Source organism: Gossypium hirsutum, chromosome A01 (assembly GCF_007990345.1).
Source record: "Gossypium hirsutum isolate 1008001.06 chromosome A01, Gossypium_hirsutum_v2.1, whole genome shotgun sequence".
In the NCBI taxonomy this organism is placed as follows: Eukaryota; Viridiplantae; Streptophyta; class Magnoliopsida; order Malvales; family Malvaceae; genus Gossypium; species Gossypium hirsutum.
Window position 1 is genome coordinate 24090538 of NC_053424.1, and position 3885 is coordinate 24094422.

Here is a 3885-nt window from a genome sequence, read left to right on the forward strand (position 1 = left end):
ACAATATATATATACATACCAATATTAAAATTTAAAATTCTCATCAAAACTTATTTTATTGTAATATAATTATCGAAATAATCGAAAGTGAGATTTTCTATATACACAATTAGAAATTGAAAACCCTAATTTGTTACTTTTAAAAGAAATTCCTTAAACATGCCTCATAAATATTATACTAAATTTAAAGTTTACAAATTAATAAACCAGATCTAATATAAAGATTCATATATACAAAATATACGAATTCACAAAACCAAATCAATTGAAGCAAACAAATATTTCAACCTAATTAATCCATAAAATTTTCCCAATATTCTATTAAATCTAATGTCCAGAAAGCCAATTTCCTTCAAGGTAAAAATAATAAAAACAAAGAAACTAATGATTTTGTGAAAGTGTACCTGAATTCATTGTTAAAGATTGCTTAGAAGGTTTTAATCTTTCATGAAAATAATTTTTCTCTTTGTATAACTCTCTGATAGAGATAGAAAAGAAATACAAGATATATCTATTTATTGGGGACCACAATCTCTTTTTAAATAACTGATTATTAAATCAGTTTTGGGTAATTATAATTTGGCCCCTCATCAAATTATAAGTCAAATTATAAATACAACTTATGATATTTACACATTATCTCTATGACACTTTAATACCTATGACACTTATAACATAACTGGTCACTTAATTTTATATCAAACTTTATAATAGCATTATACATTATACATATGTGCCCATAATTAAAGATTTTAATCCAACAATTTAAGCTCACAACCAATCAAGCAGTGCTTGTATGCCTTTCTAACTATGATAGTTCTCAGAACATCTAGAGGATTACCCTTCCAAAGGGCCTTGAACTGGTTCTTCCTCAACTCATCCAACAACTTTGGTTCGTACAGGCATAGCTCGCTTGAAGGCAGTGACCACATTTTAGGAAAAGTAAAATCTGCAGTAAATCTATGGTCCATAAAAATATATTTCGAACGAAGTCCAAGCTTGGTTCCCTTCCTTAAAACTAAGTGTTCGACTTCTGCACCCTACCGTTTGCTAAAGCTCAACAACCAGGAAGTCTATTATGATCCATGGTAGTAAGGGAACAAAAAGGTTTTAGAACACCTTCATATGGGGTATCTCATAAGGTAAGGGTTTGAATGAATTGAGTAAAACAATTTCAAGTTACTCGAGTTGATGAGTCCTATCTTATCATCCTAACATGATTTCAATTTTTTTAAAATCAAGTCGAGTAAAATGAGATTCGCATGAAATTATTTGAGTTAAATTAAAAAAATTAAACATGTTAAATTAAAATATTGTTACAATATAACTAATTTCATATTAGAGCATATAAATTTAAAATCATATATACTTGAAAACTTTTTCAAAACAAAATAATAATAATAAAATTACTTACATGATAAACTTATTTAGGTCCCTAAAATTATTATTTTAGAAAATTTTAAAACTTTTAACTTTCTTATAAATTTTTTAGAATTTTAACTTTTTTTATATATTTTTTAAAATTTTTATAATTTTTTAAAATATATATTTTTTGAAATTTTTATAAATATTTTGAATTTTAAAAATTATTTTGAATTATTTTGTAATTTTTTTTAGAGAGAGATCAATTTGCTCATTTTCAAAATTGATAAAAATCAGAATGGTATTTATACCAATCTATTATTAGAAGTATTCGAATTTAAAATTCAACTCAACTCAAATTTGAAACTCGAATTACTTATTCAAGTTGACTCCAAGTTAACTCGATTCTGTTAGAGAATGACCCTCCATGCAGCTCATGCAACCAAAGAGAAGTTCATGCACGTAAGAATTCATGCACATAAGTCTTGCGGATGAAATATGAAGAAGTAGCTGTTGTAGCATTACTGGGTGTAATACATGCAACTGAGGATGTTAATGCTACTGTTTCATCTCAGTTTCATTTTGTTACTTTTTAACAATGTTTTGTAATTTAGTTTATTTTGAACTATGTTTGGATGACAATTGATGTAACTTGATGGTAAAATAGCTGATCACCAGCTTTGCTTAAGTGTGCAAGTCAAATTTATCTAGTTCTAATGAATCAAGTGGAGTTAGGTAATCTTTAGGTGATGTATTTGTTGTTTTTGACCAGCCATTGTCTGGAATATGTAATGGCTTCATGCCAAAGTTCATAGTAATAGAAATTCATCAAAATTTCATCCAAAAATACTCTCTGTTTTCTTGCCTTCAATTTCATTCTATTTTTCAAGCTCAAATCTTCTGACTTGAATTTTCAAGTTTTCTTCATTCTTTATCCGAATTCATTACATTGTTGTTTAAGTTCCAGACTAAAGTCCATACTTCCTCAGGATAAAGTGTCCCAAAACACCAACAATTGGTATCAAAGCCAAATTCTTAGTAGACCTGTTGAACCATGTCTTCATTAGGATTCTCACCAGTGCCACCACCAGTGTTCAAAGGAGAAGGCTACCACATATGGGTAGTAAAAATGAAGACCTACCTACAAGCATTTGATTTGTGGGAGGTTTTCGACTCAGATGTTGAACCAGCACCTGTAAGAGCCAACCCAACAGTGGCTCAAATCAGACAACATTCTGATGAAAGGACCAAAAGGCACAAAGCCATGTCCTGGATTCAGAACTGTGTGTCTGATGTTATCTTCACCAGAATCATGGCTTGTGAGACTCCAAAGCAAGCCTGGGACAAGCTCAAAGAGGAGTTCAAGGTACAGAAAGGACAAGGCAGCAGCAGTTGTTGAATTTGATAAAGGAGTTTGAGAACTTGAAGATGAAAGAGAAAGAAACTATAAAACAGTATTCTTGTAGGATTATGGCTGTGGTAAATAGCATAAGATTACTTAGAGAACAGTTTAGTGAGGCAAGGATCGTGGAGAAGGTACTCTCAACATTACCTGAAAGATATAAGGCAAAAATCTCATCCCTTGAGGATTCGAGAGACCTAGCATGCATCTCCTTAACTGAGCTCATCAATGCTCTTTATGCTCAGGAGAAAAGGAGAGCTAGCAGGATGGAGGAGCACCAAAAAGGTGCTTTTCAAGCTAAAGCCAAGGCTGCTTCGAGCACCACTGCCTACAAAGGCAAAAAAAACTGGAAAAAACATACCTAAGCCTGATACTGCAAGAAGAGGGGATCAACCCTGCAGGCACTGTAAAAGAGCAGGTCATCTAGAAGATAGATGCTGGTTTAGACCAGATGCTCTATGTCAACATTGCAAGAAAAATGGGCATGTTGAAAGGGTTAGAAAAAACAAGGCAGACCTAGGCAGAATCAAGCACAACAAAAAAATACTGAAGTTCAAGTGGCTAAAGATAGTAATGACCATGAGGAGCAAGTATTTGCTGTGTCATGCTCATCTGGCCAGAAAAAGGGCTCAAAAGGATGGCTTTTGGACAGTGGTTGCACTAACCACATGTCACCAGATGCAACCATTTTCAAAACCTTGGACAGAAGCTGCAAAACAAAGGTGAAAGTTGGTAATGGGAAGATTATCAAGGCTGAAGGAAAAGGGGAAGTGCTAACATGCACTCCCACAGGCAACAAAATCATCTCAAATGTATTGCTAGTACCTGAGATTGATAGGAACTTTCTCAGCATTGCTCAATTGCTGGAGAAAGGCTATTCAGTTGTGTTCAAAGGCAATGAGTGCCAAATTGCTTATCCAAACGAATCAAGCCTCATGTCAGTCACTATGACTGATAAATGCTTTAAAGTCAACTGGCCAAGTGACTCACACTCAGCCTTCACTGCCTCTATTGAAGATTCCAAGCTTTGGCACCAAATGCTTGGTCATGCTAACTACAGATCCATGGACCAGCTAACCAAAGAAGATCTGGTTCATAACTTTATCAACTCAGTTGAATAG

At 33.1% G+C, this 3885-nt stretch overlaps 1 protein-coding gene across 1 annotated transcript; it reads left to right on the forward strand.

Moving 5' to 3' along the window:
- Positions 1–2832: 2832 nt before the first annotated feature.
- LOC121211224 (uncharacterized) lies at positions 2833–3885 on the forward strand. Its single transcript, XM_041083791.1, has 2 exons — positions 2833–3100; positions 3317–3885. The coding sequence occupies exons 1-2, from the start codon at positions 2833–2835 to the stop codon at positions 3883–3885; spliced, it is 837 nt and encodes a 278-aa protein (XP_040939725.1).